Below are 19,444 nucleotides of genomic sequence, written 5' to 3'. Positions count from 1 at the left end.
GTTCAACCTCTCCCATCACTCAACAATCAAGTAAATGTCCCAGAGACATAACCACAGGCCAGTTCTGATCCATACAACCCCCAAATGAGACTTCCTCTGAGAACTGCAGGCTATATCAGTGTGACAGCTGAAGCTAACTAAGAGAGATTTGCATGTTTGTTTTTACATAAAGAGTTAAATGTTGGCCAAATATTTGATACTGTCAGATGTAGAGCATCTTTGGCATTTTTCAGAGTTGATCCGTATTTTGATTTTTATTATCACCGATGCTGAGAACACTCCTTCACATACATATGGAACAAAATGTCAGAAGTATATTTGGGGCCCTTTCAGAAATGCTAAAAATTCTGTCCTAATCCCAAACTAAAATTTGCTTGACTGTATGTGAAACGCCAGCTAGTGAGTCAAACTGCAATTTTTAAAATGAAAAAATTCTAACACAGTACAATCCCAAAATATCAAGTTGATATTTACGTTCGTGGAATGACAGCAGGAAAACTTTAAAAATCTGTTTCCCATAATCAAATCATTGTTTCCATAACACAAAACTACTCTGTATGTAGTAAAAACACTGCAATTCATGAACTCCTGTAGTCTGCATGGACTCCGAGCCTGGGTATTTCTCATTGGTGACATGGGGCATGACAGCCAGCGTGCAGTGCGCCACGTGCATGTTATGTGTCCAGAGTCAATGCTCCAGGGATGTCTCACAGTGCAGGACAGTGAGACAAGTGCCAGAGACACCTTGTGTTTATTACATGTTTGAGTTTGCACGAATTCTTGGCCACAGTGCATTCATAAACTTTTCATTGGGACCAAAGTTTTCTTGACCGCCTCATTGCTAGTCAGCCGATGTGGGGCCATGACCACTTCTTTCTTGCACCGTCCCCTGCTTGACATTCGCTACTGAATCCTTGCCTGCTGCTACAGAATCTCACAGAGGACGGTACACTGGGGAGAGAAGATTCCAGCACCCTCTTCTGTTGTCATCGGAGCCATTGCACCGCTGGGCTGCACCCTCACAGTGACGTCTTTCTAAGGTCCTCTTTTGCTCCTGACTCACTCTTCACTGGAACATGTAGCCATCCGTGTCTAATTGGAACCTTATGCTGTGATGGCCAGCTTCAAGCTCACACCATCAGCTTAAAGGGACTTTTGTCTCTCGTGACCTCCCAAAGTTAATCAGTGTTGGCATTCACTGTTGCTTATGTGTTTTGTAATCCCCCTTGTTCAGTTACTTGAACCCCATACGGGGTCATAACCTACCCTTTGGGAAACTGCTCTAGTTATTAATCCTCTTATTTCTAGCTGTCCTCCTACTGTTTCTTGAGTGCTGGGTTATCTGCTACCTGGAAACAACTATGGAAAAGATCACATATTCTGAAATTTATTGAGTTTAACCTTTCTCAAACTGTTATCTGTTACCATGTATTCACACAACTAAATCATTGTCATTTTAAGGTCAAGACTCATATCCTAGATTAATATTACCAAATTTGATTGGTGAGTGTATTGAGCGAAGCAGTGTCTCATGCATTTTAATCAGTTCTTTCTTGTTTATCTTTCTTTTAATTATGTCAGTGACAGTGTCCCTCATCAGCAACCAAACCAAGGATGCAGTGACCCATAGGAAGTATTAATCATTAATACTTCTGCATGTGTCACTGGGTTAGTAGAAAAACAAAATCTGGGATGTTTTTTCTTAGAGGTAAATGCTGTGTCTCCTTTGGCCTGAGCTGCACCAACCATAGTCAGGAGAATACTGATGGCTGGGAAATCCAGCAGAGCAGGGAGTGGTGAACTCATCATGACTTGAGTCATGATGTTCAGTGGCTAAAGCCCTGCCTCATTTTGCAGGCATGTGTGGAGAAGCTGACTGGGGTTTATTCAGTCTTGGTGGTGGGCTAACCTGTGGTTCTCCAGATATTCCTGGCCAGTTTCCCCATGCACCTTTGGCCCTGTGGGGGTGATGGAGATGTTTGGCAGCTCATAACTTCAGATGCCAGACTCCAAAATTAAGATGTCTCTGCAGTTCTGTGTGCACATAAGATGCTACCTCGAAGCTCTCCAGGCAGCGTGGCTTGCTGGTATTGGCAGTGACAGGACTACCACAGAGCCGCCTATGGCTCAGAGCTCTCTGTGAGTCAGAACTGAAACCGACTCCTCAACACTGTTCCCGTTGACTTGTTTAGAATTCACGTAAATAAAAACAAGGCAGGAATCAAGATTTCTATGCACTCGAACACGCACGGCAAAACCCTTTTTTTTTTTTGTAAACACATAAATAAAGATAATGATTACATTTAATTGCCACATTGGGAGTTTCTAGCAGTTGAGATTTTATTGGAAGCAAAATGTAAACTGTATTTTCCCCCCATTGGCGATGATTTATCTTTAGAATCCAGCTTATATCATTTCTATTATATCTGCGAACCAAATGATATAAAATTATGTCCTACTCAGAGGAAAAAATATGACTTTAGCACCTTGTTGAAAGAATGCTGAATTCGAATAGGTTGCAATTTAGACTGACAAAATACCTGAATTATCTACTTTGTTAGCTCTTCTTTAAACCCAAATGAGGCCTCTCAAAATTAATGCAGCCTGACAGCAAATGCATCTGGAGTAGTTCCTCACTACCTATTCCTGTTACCCACAGAACCCCCCGAAGAAAAGGCAGTGCCAGTGGGGCTAATGGAATAACTACCGGCCAGGGTTGCTGCCCATTCACAAACTTTCTCCGACTCAGTCTGCACTAATGGCTAAATCAAAGTATTTCAGCGCACGGAATAAAAGCCTGGAATCTTAATGTGCCACATACGGGACACTGGAAACTAATGTCAGGCATTATGCCCATGCAAAGCCAAGCAGAAAATTGAAAGAATTATCAGTGTCTCAGGGCAAGGCAGGAATTTTGGAACCGTATAACCTACGTGAAGGTCAGTTCCATAATGCAGTTTGAGTTACCCTATAGACATAATCTGAAAATCCCCCCCCCCATCCTCAGCATTATTTTTATTAACCTCTAAAAATGGCTTCCTCTCTTCCTTTCTCATTCTATTTTATCTACTACTCTGCAGCATGGCTTCTGTTAGTAACTCTGTCCTACCTACAAAACCATAAATGGGTTATAATATGATCGATTTATTTTTAAAGCATACACATAAGGTTGCCCTCTTGTATATATATCCTGTGTTTGCACACGTAGAATGGATGTTATCCATAATAGCAAACTGTTGGGGGAAAAAAAGATAGAGCAGTGAGATAAACATGTAAGAAATAATTCCTAGCAGATTTTTATTGCTTGAGTTCTTATCCCAGCAAATGCATGGCACCTGAAAAGAAGTCTTATTTTGAGATAACTTTAGAACTTAAGAGTAACAAAAGAACATAACAGCATATTTCTGTCACTTAATTTCTCTAAACCTAGTGTGTTATATAACCCCAGTTATCCCATGCAGGAAATTATTATTGCCTCAACGGTTGACTAACAACAGACCGCACCTGCATTCCACTAGCATTTCCACAGTAGCCTTGGATTGCTCCGTATCTGAGGAAATATTTGTGTTTGCATTGGCTTTCAAGTTCAGTGTGGCTCCTGGGCACAGGTGCCACGCGCGAGCCAAGTCAGGTTTAAAGAAAGCATCTCCCGGGAATCCAAACCTTTCCCTCGGTCCGCATCACTGTCATTCACCCTCTCTTCCACCCTGTTCCATATGTCCACATATGCTTACACACACTTATTTTTAGGATTATTTTTCCAGATTATTGGAAAAATAGTCAGAAAAATGGAAAGGTTACCATCCTGGTTTAGCATGTTCATTTTCATCTGCTGAGTAATACTTAGCATAATCCTTAGTCTACTCTGCACTAGATAGCAGGGCATAGTCCTGCATGAGTAGTAGGAGGAAAGAAAAAGTAGTTCCCAAGTTTTCATCAAGTAGTTGTGTCTGTAGATGATTACACTCGCAGGTGTTATGAAGGATGAGGTTATGGGGATCTGTGATACTTAGGTAAGATCTGGTAGGAGGAGTTGGGAAGAGGAAGGATAGTTGGCACTCAGAAGAGCTGAGTGCCAAGCAGCATTGATGTACTCAGGAAGCTAGGGGTGACTAAAAAAAAGAAAAAAGGTGAAGAGAGGTGCTGAGAGGCACAGCATGTGCAGAGGCAAGGGGTTGAAGATAAGAAAAAGGGGGCCAAGGAGGGCAGATCAGAAAAGGAGCGGGAGTCAGTATTATAGAAGAGAAAACTGGAAAGGTGGATAAAGGCCTGAACAGACACTTAGGCCAGGTTGAGACATGGGCCTATTTCATGAGCACTAGAAGTCACTAAAGGAACGAAAGAAAAGAACAAATTTGCCCTTAAAAAAAATCTTTACCATGGCCTCCTCCCTGAACACTAGCATTCATGGTCCTGGAGATGCCACGCAAGCTGCCAAAGGAGTGAGGCAACCAACAGTCTTACCTAGCTATGGTGCCTGTGAACCACGACAATGACCAGCATTCCATGATAACCTTAAGAGTGCACTAGTGGCGTGTACACCTTGGTGGTAACACACATCTCTCTAGTTAAGACCTGTTCAACAAAAGGGAAATAATACCTAGTCCTGGAAGCTTATTCAACTACCCAGCCTTAGTGAAGTCATGGATCTTGTAGGAGAACCTACACTTTCCTAAAACTACGTCATCTCTAAGAACATGCTAAATATTTGTCCTTATACCCACAGGTAGCTGTAGTCCTCACCCCTCATCAAGGAAACTTCTCTTTGCAACAGACGGAGACCATTACAGAAACCCACAACCAATGAAAACGCAGAGTTGTAGACCCTGCTCCCAAAGGATACATCTAAACTACAACTCCTGTAGCTAAGGCTCAGGGATCATTGTGGAAGAGAGGGCAGGAAGATCATAAGAGCCAGAGAAACAGGGGAAAAAAAAATATGCTATAAGATTGTATCTCCTAGTAATGTCAGAAGCTACACCCAGAATTCCTTAACAACATGACCGCCTAAACATGAGCTGAGCAAAGGTGACGCCAGCAGATGTTTTAATGTGAAAGGAGGAAAGCTCATAAGACCTCAGCCAGACACAGGCACCTTGGCATGCTGAGAGAAGGATATGGTCTTCCCTAGGCAAGAGCAAACCAACGGCCTACTCAATACAAAATGGTCAGCCGTACACACACACACACACACACACACACTCAGAGAGAGAGAGAGAGAAGTCACATTATATAGACTGAACAGATTGTAATTATAAATTTAGGAATATATATATATATATACACATACATATATGTGTGTGCTGTATATGTGCATAACAGCAATAAAAAGACCATAAGTTTGAAGAGAGTAAGGATGTGTATATGGGAAAAATTTAAGGGAATGAAAGGAAGGGTGAAATGATATCATTATAATCTCAAAATATTATATTTATTATATATATTTAAAGGCACTCTGCTCATAGTGCAGGAAATGGATTGCCCAAGAGGTCTAGGGCAAAGTGCTGCTTGGAGGAGTAGGTTAAAATGTGAGGTAGCTGTGTAATGAGGGGTTAGTAGAACAGAGGTTGCTCCAGAGATGCGCACACTGTTGGTGACTAGGAATAGTAGGAGGCGTTCCCCTGGAGATCTCTCCTGGGTTTCTGGATTCATTGACAGAATTGCTGTTGGTGCGATTTATGCTCAAGGCTCCACTCTTTTCTTGGGTTGGTTTGGATGGCTTCTAGTAACAGCCTGATCATCTCTTACTCCTCTTGGTGTTGGCCCTGACGTCCTGTGAGACAACAGAATTGAGCACTGAAACATCAGCCTTGTGTGAGAGTCTCTTGTGTTCCAAGATGTCACATTTCCCGGGATACTGAGCCCAGGAACAATACAGCGATACTGCTGTATTTTTCTCCTCCCATAATTGGATCTCTGGGAAACTGGAAGCTCATTCATATAGCAAGGATGCTCACATCTCCAGTTCCCTTCTTCCCATTCTCCGCTCACACCTGTCCTGTGTGTATCTCTGACAGAAACTCATTGTAAATATTTCTTTACCTTAAGGGGGGGGCGAGCATGTGTGCATGTGTGTGTGTGTGTGTTTGTATGTGCACATGCACACATATGGGGGTCAGAAGTTAATCTTCAGTTTCAGCCCTTACTTTCTACCTTCTTCGAAGCAGCGTGTCTTGGTGGCCGCTGCATACACCAGGCTAGCTAGCAATGAGCTTCCGGGGATTCTCCTGCCCCTGCTTCCCATCTCTGTGTAGGAGTACTGGGATTGCGGAAACATGTAATCTTGGTTTTACGTGGGTAATGGAGATTCAAACCCCGCACTCCATGCTTGCACAGCGATGCTCTGTCCCATCACTAGTAACCTTTCTTTAAATCAGGAATGTGAAAGGAACTTTTATTCGCCTGTCTGTTGTTGCAGAGGCCCACTGCCTCCGTCTGCTAACCTAGGCCTCGTCCTGGAAGCTTCTAGCCTCCATCTAATCTAACCTAGACCTAGAATGTTTTCAGCCTCTGAGACTTAACTGCTTAATAAGCCATCTCTGGGCTGGCTGGTTCAAGTCAGCTGTTCAATCTGGCTTCTCTCTTGACTTCTGAATTGCTCTGCTTGGCCTCAAATGACCTCCAGAAATCGTTTCTAATCTCCTGGCTCCTTCTCATTCTCTGGCTGGTTCTGCCTTCACCTGTGTCTAGCTTGTTCTCTCTCTCTCTCTCCAACCTGTCTGTTACTGTCTCAGTGAAAACTGCCTTCTCCCTCTCTCTGCATGCCCCTTGACTAGTTTTCCTTTCCTCTCTCCTCTCATGAGAGTTGGATATATCCTATTCTGTCAAGTCTTTCTCTGATTCATCCCCTGCGTTTTCTCTGTCACTCAAGTAGACATCACTATCAAACATGGGTGCTTCCTTATTCAAACTAACTTTACTTTCATTGTTTGGGCTACCACACTTTGACCTACGCTTTTCTTTACCTAAAACTTGCTCTATATCAGGTTGGCCTTGAACTCAGAGCTGCTTGCCTCTGGCACCTGGATTAAAGGAGTATCACAGCTGTATCACATGGACCTAGAAGATCTTTGCTTGCAATCTCTTGCCAGAGCAGCCATGTTCTGAATTAAAATTCCCCTAGTCTGAACTCTCCTTTATTGGATGTGTCGGCTTCTTTCATCACTTAGCTCAGATTCTTAGGTGTTATCTATATATTGTTACCTAGTTTTCTTACTGTACCACATGTCAATTATTCTTACAGAATGCTGTGTGTGTGTGTGTGTGTGTGTGTGTTTGCACAGTTTTAATGAAAGCCTTTGTGGAGAGACATCTCAGTCTAGTTTTAGCTGCCCAGAGATGGTATGGTACTGTAGGGGGTACTCAGACACAGCATGAATCTCTGACTTTACCTCTCCAGTTCTCAGCTGGGGGAGGAAGGCAGGAGCTCCTTTTACATTCTGTCATATTCATGAAATCATACAGAGGCTACTTAGAGCCAGTCTACACAGAACCCAGGCGGTGTGAGCCTCATTTTGATGCCTTTTGATAGCCTCATTTTGATACCCTGACCAAACCACGTACACACCGCCTGGTGATATTAATACCAGAATCAGCACAGTAGCCACATGGATCACCAGGCTATCTAGCAACACTGTGTATTCTGAAACTCACTTGTAGCCCAGGCTAGCCCCAAGCTTCCAAGCCCCCAGCCACCACTGCTGGGATTTGCGCTTGCAGGTGTGAACCAGCATACCTTTGTTAATTCTAATTTGTTCAGAATCCATCCTCTTCTCACTTCCGTCTTCCCACCACCGTTCCCCTGTGCCATCTGAGACATTATTGCTGCAGCTTCCAAATGCTCTTCATGAGTCACATTCCCTTGGGCCATCCTCTGCACCACTCACTGCCAAGATGGTTTTTCTAGTTTGTAAACCTGACTGTACCATATCTAATCACAAAATCCTTTAGTCGTTGTCCTTTAATTCTTTTAAGTCAAGCATTTAGCATGCTACATGAGACCCTTAATCTCCTGCCCCTCTAGGCCTGTTAGCCCCCTTCCTGTAGGTCACACCAACAGTTCACACTTTTGTCTATCTATGTTTCCACCCTTTGGTGCATTCCTGTGTCTCTAGAATTCCTTTGTCCTTTTCCTTAACTGCAAAATGCATCCTTTAAAAATGTCCTTCATCTGCCCAGCTGGGAAATTCCAATGTCTACTCCATAGCTTTAGTCTTATGACCCCATGGTGGCTTAACGGTTCCTGTCACTGCTCAGCGCAGAGCATTGTGTGGGCTTCGTCTCTGTGCACTTACTTGTAGGATGGGCAGCCTGAAGCCAGGAGCCTTGTCATCAAGAGCAGGTCCTACCTCCAATATACTGCCACAGCATGTAGGAATCTACAATACCTTCAGAGGCCAAAGACATTACAGGGAAACACCCAATTACTCTTTACATTTAAATATAAAGGAGAGGCATCCAGGCCATGCTGGCTAAATAAAAGAGATGAACAATCCCCAGGTAGCCTGAGCAATAGAGCAATGTTGGCATTATCCCACAGCTCCTGCCCTGGATCCTATTTTGATAGGCATATGCTGGAGCATCTATGTTCTAATGCCATCTTCACATTCTAGTTCGCTTTCCCTCAGATATTTCTAAAAAACTTATCCTTTGACGGGACCAAATTGTTCACCTCTCAACGTCATTCACTTTCTTCCCCTGAGATGGCTTGTTTAGCACCTTTTCTCTGTGTCTTCCCACCATTGTACCATTGTCTGTCTCTGGAAATTGTCCTTCCATCCATCTTTCCTCCATGGAACCTTGGCACTTTATACACTGAATTAATTCTAACCTCGCTTTGCTCCTATGGATTTGTAACTTCGCCTAGTTCCTGTACTTTGACTCCTTTGCTAGCCATCCGTTTGTCTCAGCTAGACGGTCATTGCTGCTCTACGATGGCAGTGCCCCATCATGGCAGCCACTAAGCATTGTCTGCTGGACTGAACTCATTACTTATTTACTCATGTTCTAGGTATGAAGATAGATACTTTGTAAGCCTGTGAAATAGATCAGAATTAAATTTTAAAGCTTTATGTCTTCATTTATTAATGTGTACTTGGACAATGCATGTGCCAAGTCCCAAGGGTGCAGTGGTGACTTGTGCAAATATCACCTTCGTTTTTCATTCTGGAGGTTAGGGTTCAGCAGGAAAAGAGGGCTTCCCATACCACTGCTTTTCGTTGAGTGTCTACTTGGCGCCAGGTAGCAGGGATATGACTGTGAACAATGAAGCTTTAGGGTGATGTTGGAGAGACAGGTGATATGAATTACACACGGTTCCAAATGCAGCCTTTGTTCAGCCTCTGTAGGGCACCCTGTGGCATGAGAACTAAGAACATGCTGTGGGTGGCCCCTGAGAAGCAGGCATCAACCACACGTGCCAAAGGAGGTGTGGGCAGGGACATCCAGCGATAGGAATGGCAGTAGGGTCGATGGACGCCTTGCAATAATGCACCAAATGTCGTGAGATTTGCAACCTCTGTAAATACGCAGCAGAAATGAATGTCATTATCCCTTTCTTTCTGTTGTGTTATGAGTGTGTCCTATGTAGTATGTTGTGTGTTGGGGGTACATATCCATGTGTTGCATGTGTGTGTAGCCGCCAGGGTTCAATAGCACATGTGTTCCTCCATCATTCTTCACCTTAGTTTTTGAGATAGAACTTCTCACTGAATCTGAAGCCCACGGGCTTAGCTGTGGCTGTGTCCACCTGTCTGCCCCTCAGTCCTGAGGTTTCCTGAGCACACTGGGGGTCTGAACTCAGGCCTCCATGCCTTTGTGGCAGGTTTTTACTGAGTTATCCATCTCTCCAGCCAGGCTGTGCATTTTAACACAGTTCACTGTAAACTTTCTAAGGGTCTGTAGCATCTAAATAAGTGTTACAGTAAACACAGAAAGCAATGATCCACGTGGTGTTTAAGCTCACCCATACTGATGCCTTTGCGTAGGAGAGGATGTCAAAGATGGTCCTAAAAGAAACATTTAAAAATATATGTTGGTACAATGACAACATATATATGGATGACAGTATCATAATGAGATCAACTGTTCTGTATACTAACTAAAAATATTATATATTATATTATATTATATTATATTATATTATATTATATTATTATATGTACACACACAGGTGTGTGTAAATATGTATATAAAATTTTTGGCTTTGCTTAGTGGTTTGGCAGTACAAACCAGGGGATCACACCTAGTCATGAAATGCCTACTTCTGATATCACCCATATCCTTTAATACATAAAATTTCTAATCAGCATCTAATCACAGATAGGATTTTTTTTAAACTAAGAATAAAAAGGGCCCACTTTGTTTGATGCTTGTACATTCTTTATTTGTCCAGGTGTAATGTGTATCTATTAAACTAACATCTGGGCTAGTCTAAATACTCATGAGAACTTGTTTCCGATGCTTTGAATATAAGAAAAAAGCAAAACCAACCATCATTTCTCAATTATCTTTCATACGTTTTGCATAAAAACATGCTGATATTTAATAACTGTGGGTTTATTTCTAAGTCCTCAACAAATGCAGTAAAGTGCATTATTAAAAGGAGCCATTTGTGTAGTTTGTAGGTGAAAGGGTGAAAGTATATATAACAGAAGAATCAGACAATGGAACAGCAAGTATTTATATGTGATTTTGTAGGTATTTTTAAGAGCAATCAAACATCTAATCACACTGGAAGAGTGATGCCCTACCAGAAACTTTTCATGCTCTGTGAAGTAATTTATTCCAACCTGTTCAGTATGCTGCAGTGTCTCTGACCCAAGGCATGAGAGCCCAGAGAGTTAGTGTGTGGGGTTTTCTTGCTGTTGTTATTTTGTTTTGTTTTGTTTGTTTATTTTTCAGATTTCCTTGGTGTGTACTTTATCTTAGTCTGTCAGTAAGAAACAGTCTCTCTTACATGGGGCAGCCTTGTCTGTCATGCTCTCATTTCCTGAGGTGACTCCTTCCTTCCTCTCTCCCCGGGGAAAGAAACCCTGGTAATTGTCCTCTTTTATGCATACATTTCATGACACATGGACAGCTCTTTGGCAGTGTGATTTGGCAAAATGGCATGATAAAAGAGTGACAAATGTGTAAAAGGCAACCCAGCAAGACCTAACTGCTCTGAATCCTATGTGGGTGGTAAGATGGTGAAGGTAGCCATGCTCAAAATGTTTTCAGCTGATAACAGAATAAGCATCAGCAGGGGAGAGAAAAGGACTTAGGAAAGTGCCCTTCCTCCCACACACCACAACACACTTGGGGCTGAAAGACTGAGCAACGGAGAAAGAGAAAATCTTAGAACATGGTCACTGCTTCGGAGTCAAGAAAGCTGCCGAGGGAAGAGCAACAAGTCATGACAGTGTGGGATTTGAAGATTGATAATTAACCAGCAGATTTGAAAACAGGGATGGCACGGATGAGTTCTGTGGCCAGGGTGTGGCCGGGGGACTCAGTAACTGAGATGTTAGCTGCATGATGTTGTATGACATACCGGGGCCGGGTAGATAGCCTGGAGGTTGAATACCTGAGGAGCACATGCAAGGTCCCGTCTTCAATCCCAGTACGGACAAGAACATTTTAATGTGTTTGTTTGGTTTAAAGCACAAGCAGGAAGAGTATACTGTAAAACACCTATAACAGTATAATTAACATGTTTGCGGTAAACATGGATGCCTGGATGCCGCTGAAAGCACAGAAGGTTGCTTACACCAATATCCTAGGAGCATGTGACACGATGGTGGCTGTGATGTGACCACACGATAGGACTCTTTTAGCCCCCTTACAGACTCCCAAGAATGTGGTCCCGTGTGTGATTCCCGTATCTGTACAGCATCCCTTGCGCAGGTGAGGGTACTGAGATATGGGTCGATATTGCCACCTGCCTTCGATGGCAATGTCGCCAGCTGGCAGCACTCTGGTTTAACCCCGGGAAAGTTACCTATACGTTTTGCCCCTCGCATTGCTCGGTCTCGGTTCTACCTGATGCCATATAGTTGCCACAGCTTCCTTTCAGTGCGTGTCCCACCCCACAAACTCATTCGGGGTTCATAATTTGTCGGGGGCCCAGACTCCACGTGCCGCCTTTTACTGCCAGTCATCCGCGTAGCTTCCTGGGGACACTGAAAAGCAGAGCCATCATAGTCTCTTAACTCTAACATTTAAGAGAGCAGGTTCAGTACTTGGGGAGCAGGTTCAGTACTTGCACCCAAAGAAGGAAGAGTCACTTTTACATTAAAATATAAAAGAGGAGCACGGTGGCGCATGCCTCTAATCCCAGCACTCAGGGGTGCCTTGGCAGGTGGATCTCTGTTGGTTGCAGGGTAGCCTGGTCTTCAAAGCAAGTCCAGGACAGCCAAGGCTACACAGAGAAACCCTGCCTTGAAAAACAAAACAAACAAACAACAAAAAGATATATATACATATATATAATCAAATCTAGCAAGAAAGCTAAAAAAAAAAAAAAAAAAAAAAAAAACGATGCTCAGAACTGAGTGAAATTATAAACATGCCTGGGGACCCAGATGAGTCAGTATGCATAAACAGAACAATCGGTGTACAGAGCCTCCGTGGAGCGACGTCCATCTCTTCTATGTGATGTAAATCACCCTGTGTGCACAGTGATACCCCACCTAGCAATCAGTCTGTAGAGAACATTGTCAATCCCTTATGTTATGCAACACCAGACGCATCCTTTGCTTCTGCCTGTCTTCTTTCTCTCTCCATATCCAGCAGTTAGTACAGAGGCCTGAAACCCTTAGTTATGGAACAAAGTGGCTCAGGAGTAATGGAGCCCCTATGAGGTCCGAGAAGAATAATGAACATGCCCAGAAAGCTTCCTGCCTAGATGCAGGTGCAGAAATCGGGAGATCATGAATAATGCATGACATGCAGATTAGACAGTTTGTGCTAAGGTTGTTTTGTTGGTTTTTGTTTTTGTTTTTGTTTTTTTGCGTCTGCTACCTGCCTGGCTGCTGTATGTGGGAATTGGCAGATAGCAGAGGAGCTAAAATTTAAAAATGGACCTCACCCTTACTCGGCATGCCCTTTTTGAAGAAATGAAAGTTTAAGTGATAACTGATATAGCCTGCACTTTTGGGTGAAGCAGGCAGCCTCAGAGGGAGAAGATATTTCTCCATGCATCTTTTGAGTTTAAGAAATGTTAGAATTATTTGGTCATGCACATAATCAGAAGGGTTTTCTTTCTTTTTTCTTTTTTGGTTTGGTTTTGGTTTTGCTTTCATTTTTGTTTTCCCCCTAAGATTGCTAAGTCATAATTGGAATTATGCATTTATAGTGTTTGATCTAGGATCACACACTTTTTTTCTTAGAGATACCAATGTCTAGAATGCTTTGTAATCATGGAAGAGTGAACCCCTCACCCCCTCCCCTCTATACACGTGAGTGTGAAATGGGCAACAAGGACACCACATACTGTGACCATTCAGCTTCAGCTGTTAGAGTTGACCCTGTGGAACTTTCTGGTGTCTGTGTGCTTTTAGGCTTAGGGAGGACACAGTTAATGGTTAATGGTTTAAAGGACTTAGTGTGTAATAGAGAGCCAAATCCTTGGAGCAGATGACATCTGGAAATGTACTTAACCCTTAAGACCAACACCTCAGCAAAGGCCTAGGAAAAGTCCCTGAGGTTTTCCTTTGGTTAGTGGCCTTATCTGGTTATCTGGGGAGTCTCACTCTTTGGCTTGGGTGAGGATTTGGCTCATCGTGAGGATTCTATTTCAAGAAGTCAGGACAAAATGAGTTTGGCTACCCTCTATGCCAGTCTTATATCTCTCTCATATGTGTATCCACATGTGAGGGAGATAAGTGTGTATCTTGAGATGCTGGAATAGGAGCTGGCTTTCATTTCTAGCTGACTCTGTCATTTCCACCAGTCCCCAGTTTGGACAGCTGCCAAGACCAACAGGTGATCCTTGTAGCTGCCTAACAGCAGGAAGTGAGCCTTGCCTGAATGAGGCAGTTCAGCAGAGGGGCTATCTGGCCTCCCTCCATCTTTCTGAATAATTATCACCCTTCCCCCATGCAGAGCAGAAAATCTGTGCGGAGCAGCTCAGCTGTAGCCTCCATTGAGAAGCCTTGGGAGAAAAGGAGTGTTAATAAGGGGTGTTGGAGGAAATCAGCCATCAAGCTCAAAGTGCAATCCAGCGCCAGGTTTGAGAAGGATGGAGGTTGGCCTGGCAGAAAAGGCTGGCTTCATGTATTTGTTTTGATGTGATTTTCACGGAGTAGCCGGGAGGGGCTGAAGTTCAGATAGACCTCTGACTGCTGGTTGTAATGGAGCCTTTAGACCAATTAAGATAATATTGTTTCTTTCATCCTTCCTTGATTTCCTCCCCATTCTGTTTTCCTCCCTCCCCTTAAATAAAAGTAATGTATGGGGTGTGAGGAGTGAAGATGACTCAAGCTAAAGGAATGGCTACATCTCAGGATTCTTAGGTGAGCAGTGAGCCAGCCACAAGGTAGCTGAAGTAAGGCATGCAGCTCTGCCAATTGGTACCTTGCGAAGGAGAAGAGGCTCAGTCGCTGGCCTCTGATTGGAGAATACCAGAAGCTCCTGGAAGCTTTGAACTCAGACCCCCCATGACCCCAACCCCAGAAGCTTGGAAAGCTCTTCATGTACTTCTGTTACCTCCTGAAGTTTTGAATTCACTTTGCCTTCCCCAGCTCAGCTATAGAGCATAAATTCCAGAATGCCTGTCTCCTGGAAATAACTATCCACCCTTGTTTCCTGTCTTCTCCACACTCAACCCATTCCTGGACACACGGATGAAGTCCTGCTGTTTTCTTAACTTTTGTCTTTAGAAATTGACCTAAATAATGGCTGCTTCTCTGACTCTTTGTGCAATTTCTGTGGGAACAGACATAAGAGGGCTCCCTGAGCACAGGTACCATGCCCTCCAAATATTTCCTGCACTCTTAACCCCAGGTGAAGATTACATCTTCTGTAACCGTGTCTTCTGCTAAAGGAGTAAACTGGTGGTCCTGCTTTCAGGGCCTTCACAGTTAATATATGGCACCTTGTTACCTTGGAGAGATAAATAAAAAAGCCTTCAGGTTAGCAGGGACAGGAATGTAATGGCATCTGTTTACTAAAAGATGGTCACGTTCACAGAGGAGAAAAAATGGAGTAAACCTAAGAGTTCATTGATATAGCAGATACTGTCTGCTTTCCCATTTGCAGTGAAAAATATGTTTTCTCAGTCACTGACTTCCTCTTGTCTGTTGACAGGGTACATCCGTCCCCAGTATCCAGGGTCCGGGGAAATCGAATGAATAACCAGAAGTTTGCTTGGTGAGTACGCAAGTTAATTTATAAATATTTGTCAGTCTTTTATTGCTGTGGGTGTTTTGTTTTGTGTAGTGAAGCGGTGTCTCGTGAATCCCAGACTTGGAATAAGCAAACAAACAAACATTGACAGAGTTCCTCTCCTGTTCAATCTCTTCAGTTACCAAAAAGACTCTTTGCAGTATTTCCCCCTTACAGATGTACTGAACTTCCGAGCATCATCCAATTCATCCTTAAAAACATGGTTCCTTTTTCATGTAGGACTTCTTAACTCGGACTTTCCTTAATGGTCACTTCCAGAATCTCATGAAAACTTCTAGTTAATTAATCTGTTTATTAAATTACTCTTCAGATGATCTTCCTTCTCTCTGGCCTTGACCTTGAATATTATTGACCTTTTTTTGGAGGAGCAGGGGCAGGGGGAGACAATACAAAGATCTTTGACAACTTCTTGGATAAAAGTCTAAGCGGAACTTCCTAGAAATGGCATGATGGTCTTTCAACCACAGGGCAATTGATAAATGATTCTTTGAGGAGCCAAATTAAAGGACTTCAACAATGTTTTATGTGAGACCAAGAAAATAGATTAATATTGGTTCAAAAATCTGTTTCTTGATATTGCTGCCCAAAATTAGCTTTTCAATTCATAATATATCATGGAAAAGAAGATAAAAGAAAGCAAAATAAAAGAACTGAGCCATGCACTATGTTATTTCAAACATGATTGGAAATTCATAGATCTTTTCCTTATGATTTTAGATTACGCTTAGAACAGGATTTTGATTGGAAATATGATTTTTAGAAAAAAATATGGAAGGTTGAGTGCCAAAAATTCAGCTTCAATATTAATTAAATTCCTAAACGAGGTTTGTTTTGCCTTTTTTTTTAGAAATAAAAATGGCACTTTGAATAGTACCTGATCAGTTTGCCTCCATTCCCCATTAAATCTAATTAGCCCTCACAATAGCCTGGTGTGCTTGTGAAATATTAGGCTTTGCTTTTTCAGAGAGGGAAATGGAGCAGAGGATGAAACCTTTTGTTTGGCTGCCCAAAGCTTCGGCATTCCTGATGGTCACGCTTAGTCATTAAAGCGTGCTGTCCCCTGTCAGACCTGGGATGAGGAAAGAGCAACAAAGCCTTGAGATACAGGATGAAAGCAAGGGAGAGGCCAGTTCCAGCTTGGATGGCATAATGTCTGTATTCCCTCAGTTGAAGGTACATTATACCAAAGAAACCCTACTCCAGGAACAGAGAACTTGAGACATTCAAGTGAGCAACCTGAGCCAAAGATCCTAGGGAACACTGGCGGCCCTGAGATCTGGTTTCAACCCCTTTGCTCTGAAAAGCTGAATGGGAAACACTACATAGATAATACATTGCCTTTCTCTCCTTTTTCCTTTCTATACAAGAGGTAAGGATACTTTGTTCCTACCAAATTGTAGCATGTCAGTTGGTAGGTTTCAGCTATTTTACCTCTAAATAAGTGATCCGCAAAAATAGCCAAAAGGGATTTTACTGCTAGCCCTGAGAAAGTTCAGCTCATGTTTATTTAACAACATTTATTTATGTCCCAGGCACTGTTACAAGCACTAGATTAGAAAGATAAATAAAGCATGGTTTGTATCCTCAGAGGGCTGACTGCCTTATGGGGGAGGGGCTGTGTGTGTTTCTGTGACAGACAGTGAATGCTCTTAAGTCCTGATACTCCCTGGCCATTCACGCTGCTGTTACATGCATGCTTACATACATGTATGATAAGCGTAGATTCTCTAATGCAATGTAGATGATACATGTGTTTGTCGTGTGGTGTTCATAGAGATCAGTGATCACCTTTGTTTAAAACCAGTTGGAGAGTTGCAGTACTGAGGGGAAAATGTATAGGAAGAAAGAGACCTAGAAGTCAGTTCCAAAAACTAGACCATAGTGCTAGAGCTCTTGCCTGGCACACTCAGAAGATCTGGATTTGACTCTCACTGCCGGAAAAGAAAAAGAAGAAGAAAATCCATCCCAGACAAGAAAACACTGGAGTAAAGATGCATTGTTAGTAGGGAAAGCAGAGAGATGAGCTACTGTGTCCTTTATAGATGCCATCGGACGTGGAGGAAGATGGAGACATTTGTAAATTGATCCTCACAGGAGCACAGATAGATTTAATAAATAAACTTGTTTGGTCAGGTGCTAGATAAAATGCCTATGATCTATACTACCTTGAATTTTCCTTAGGTAAATACTGTGATTCTGGTGTGTGGATAAATCACCCAGCAAGGAAGAAGCTATGAATCATCCCGCATCTACTCCTAGTGACGTGATAAATGGTTGATACTTGGTTGTGAAATATTGGCTGTGAAAGTTTCAGAAAGCTTAACTACCCATCTCGCATCAGTGAGAACATTCAAGAGATATTTACTCTCCTGAAAACAGAGGGCAGGCATAATTTGTAGAATAAGATGTCAAGTTCATCACTAGCTTGGCTCTGACTTCCGTTAGAACCTCAAATAGTATGCACGAGAGTTAAGAACTGTGAATTTGTGCATTTGGGCTAGCAAATGCCCCAACCAGTTAAAGAAAATTAAAAGCCATAAATAATGGAAAGGCTTGAACTTCCACTGTGGGGTTAGGGATAGCTTGCCCCGGTAGGTTCTGGAAGGCAATGCCTGTGCCTGACCGCTCCTAAGCCAGTGTTTATTATTGAGTAAAGCAAGTTTAAATGTTTTCAGTAGCATTTTTCTCTGCATAATGCTGACACGAGGAAGTTGTCCACTAGCCACTTTCATGGTAGTGCCACTCTGGAGGGGAAGAAATATGTGACCACAAATGTCTTTTCAAAGCAAGCATCTGCCAAAACCAAAAGAAAATGTATTAACATTGTATTCACGTCCAGGGATAGAACCAGAGGTCCAGGGCTTGTGGGGTCCAGGAACAGATGTTTGGATGCAGCCAGGTGTGAGTTGTGTGTTAACACCCAGGGATTAAGGAATGGCAGAAAGACCTCCCTACAAGGGATAGAAAAACAGCAGTAAGAGAGCTTGGGTCATGATCTGATTCATTTCATAAAGTGCCATCAGAAGAAAGTGGCCCCATCTGTGTCACTGCCTCCCGCTGGGAAGTAGTTGCTGATTTGGGGGTTGTTGGCTTTGGGCATGGGAATTTCTTTCTCTGTATCATGTGTCAGACTTTTCTCTCTTTCACCATGGCCTTCACGAGGAGTGTCCATTAACTCCCAGAGAGGAGAGGGGAAAATAGTTTCCTTTCTCGATCCCTTAGGTTCATTGGCTGAGACCCTGCCAATATGATGGACAAGAGCGAGGCCATCGTGAGCCACCCAGCATGGATACTGGGATACAGACTCGGGTCCTCTGCCAGAGCAGCAAATGCACATAACTCCCTCGGCCATCCCTCCAGCCCACAGCTGTGTCTTTCTGTTTGCCGTTTGTCACACAGACTCTTAAACCAAACTGCTCTGTTTTAGGGTGTCTTGTTCTGTTACCTTTCACTGTATAAATTTTTCATTAGAACATTTACTTCACTTTCTTGGACATGGTAATGCAGGAAAAAAAAATGTGATCTTCCAGGCAAGCAGGGCTGGTTCCCTACTCACAAACTGAGTGTTAAATTCTGTTTAACTCATTGTAGGCGTGTTTGCTGGAAGCTGTTCTCCGTTAAATTCACGGGAGAGAGGCTTTCTGAGGCCGAGCTCTACCATTATGTTCGCAAAGGTACAATACAGATAGGGAATCTGTGTGTTTAGGTGGGTGTGTATGGAAGAGCAGGACCAGGATGGGCTCAAACATACACTAGGGTTGGCTTATGCTGGGAGGATGCTCAGGTATGTGATCACCCCTGTGTATGCGCAGCCTTAGATTTCCACATGTTCTGCTACCTCTGTTTCCCCACACACACACCCTGCCCTGTTCCTAAAGGTCTAAAAGACCTGGGGACGTTTGTCATTCTTCGGTTGTGGTAGTGTTTGAAGGGAATCTCTGGATCACATGCCAAGAGTTGTTGCATGGTGCCCCATAATTGAGACTTCATGGTTTGTTTTTTTGTTTCTGTTTTTTTTTATGCTGACATAGAAAATGAGGCATTTCTTCTCATTAAT

At 42.9% G+C, this 19,444-nt stretch overlaps 1 protein-coding gene across 5 annotated transcripts in view; it reads left to right on the top strand.

Annotated features, from left to right (window-relative positions):
* Positions 1–19,444, top strand: part of Klf12 (KLF transcription factor 12) — a 605,156-nt gene that overhangs the window by 503,957 nt on the left and 81,755 nt on the right. For all 5 annotated transcript variants that reach the window (XM_060391529.1, XM_060391528.1, XM_060391527.1 and 2 more), the window contains one exon: positions 15,289–15,351. In XM_060391529.1, the coding sequence (XP_060247512.1) occupies positions 15,289–15,351 (63 nt within the window). The remainder of the gene's footprint in view (positions 1–15,288; positions 15,352–19,444) is intronic.

Source organism: Meriones unguiculatus, chromosome 9 (assembly GCF_030254825.1).
Source record: "Meriones unguiculatus strain TT.TT164.6M chromosome 9, Bangor_MerUng_6.1, whole genome shotgun sequence".
NCBI classification, from domain to species: Eukaryota; Metazoa; Chordata; class Mammalia; order Rodentia; family Muridae; genus Meriones; species Meriones unguiculatus.
Note: the sequence above shows the minus strand (reverse complement) of the source record. Positions and strands in the feature narration are given on the sequence as shown.